This window comes from Suricata suricatta, unplaced genomic scaffold (assembly GCF_006229205.1).
Source record: "Suricata suricatta isolate VVHF042 unplaced genomic scaffold, meerkat_22Aug2017_6uvM2_HiC HiC_scaffold_3697, whole genome shotgun sequence".
Lineage (NCBI taxonomy): Eukaryota > Metazoa > Chordata > Mammalia > Carnivora > Herpestidae > Suricata > Suricata suricatta.
The window spans coordinates 1-1,479 of record NW_021883735.1 but is presented as its reverse complement, the minus strand read 5'-3'; the positions used below and the strand labels follow the sequence as shown (position 1 = coordinate 1,479).

Sequence of the window (1,479 nt, the reverse complement as noted above, 5' to 3'; positions counted from 1 at the left end):
CTCAGGGGGAATGCTCTCAGATTTTCCCCATTGAGGATGATATTAGCTGTGGGTTTTTCTTAGACTGCCCTTATAATGTTTAGGTAAGTTCCTTCTATTCCGACTTTCTCAAGGGTTTTTACTAGGAAAGGGTGCTGCATTTTGTCAAATGCTTTTTCTGCATCTATCGACAGGATCATATGGTTTTTATCCTTTCTTTTGTTAATGTGATGAATCACGTTGATGGATTTGTGGATATTGAACCATCCCTGTAACCCAGGAATGAATCCCACTTGATCATGATGGATAATTCTTTTTATATGTTGTTGAATTCGATTTGCTAGTATCTTGTTGAGTATTTTTGCATCTGGGCACCTTTTTAAAAATGTCAACAGTATGTTTCCTTTATATGGTATTACAATAAATGATCTATAAAACTATTAGCTCAAGGCTTAGATCAGCTTGGACTACTATAGTTAATTTTCAAAAAAGGTTTCTCAAATTTTAAAAAGGCAAAGTAAGTTTTTGTTTCCCTGCTAAAGTATTGAACGTTTTGTGTGAAAATATTTTTCAAGTTTCCTAAAATAACCTTTGAGTTTACATTAAATCTCTCGCACATGAAAAGTACAGATATTAGAATACTCAATAAGTAAAACGAAAGCATTACCTGGTCTCTAAGGCACACCGTCAGTCATACCATCTAACGTGGGATTTATTTGATGAATTGCATTAAGCTCTCGGAACATTTGCTGCAACTCAGGTAGAAAGAGGCAAGTACCCACATAATATATTAGTCTGTAGTCAAGAAAGATACTTCAACTAAAATAGGGCGATCCTCCCCATCTGAAATCCCTTAAACATTCCTGAGGCGATATTTGGAAGAGTTTCTGTATAGGTTTTCTTAGACTGACAGACGGTGCTCAGTGCTTCAGAGGGCTGGGTAAACTCAGATCTCTTCTGCTCAACAACGCCTCATCACCACTGCGTAAAGCCTGGTTCCCAGTTCCACTATCCAATGCCTGCCTTGCATTAAGGTGGGCTTCGTTGGTACCACATAGCGTAATTACATTATAAAAGGTCTCTAGATCACTAGGTTCGAATGTAATAGCTGGTTTCACTAATGTTCCAGGAGCAAGACAATGCTCTCCAATAATCCTCAGATTGATAAATTTGATTTTCCAAGTATTTCCCACAATAGGGCAGTGTATGAGTCCAAAAATTTGTTTGAAAATGCCCAAACAAGTGTTCCTTCGGTGGACAGTTCCAGCAACCCCAACCATGACTAGACCATGGGGAGAAGAAGCACATTTCAGTCCCCGGGAATCTAGGTTGGGACTGAGAAAAAGACACTCTTTTTTCACGAGTGACAGCAGATGAAGGCTTACAATTTCCGCAGCATGGTAGTCTATCACATTTGGTTCAGAGGTGTTGTAGTAAAACCTAAGCTTGACATCGTGCCAGAAGTGCTGTGGCCCCCATTCATCTTGAGGTGGTCCCAGA

The 1,479-nt window shown here is 39.3% G+C and overlaps 1 protein-coding gene across 1 annotated transcript; it reads right to left on the bottom strand.

Annotated features, from left to right (window-relative positions):
* Positions 1–899: 899 nt before the first annotated feature.
* On the bottom strand, positions 900–1,475 carry LOC115285062 (uncharacterized protein C3orf38 homolog; the record flags this gene model as incomplete). Its single annotated transcript, XM_029931463.1, has 1 exon — positions 900–1,475. A coding segment is annotated over one exon (576 nt), but the record flags the coding sequence as incomplete, so codon positions are not given.
* Positions 1,476–1,479: the final 4 nt, after the last annotated feature.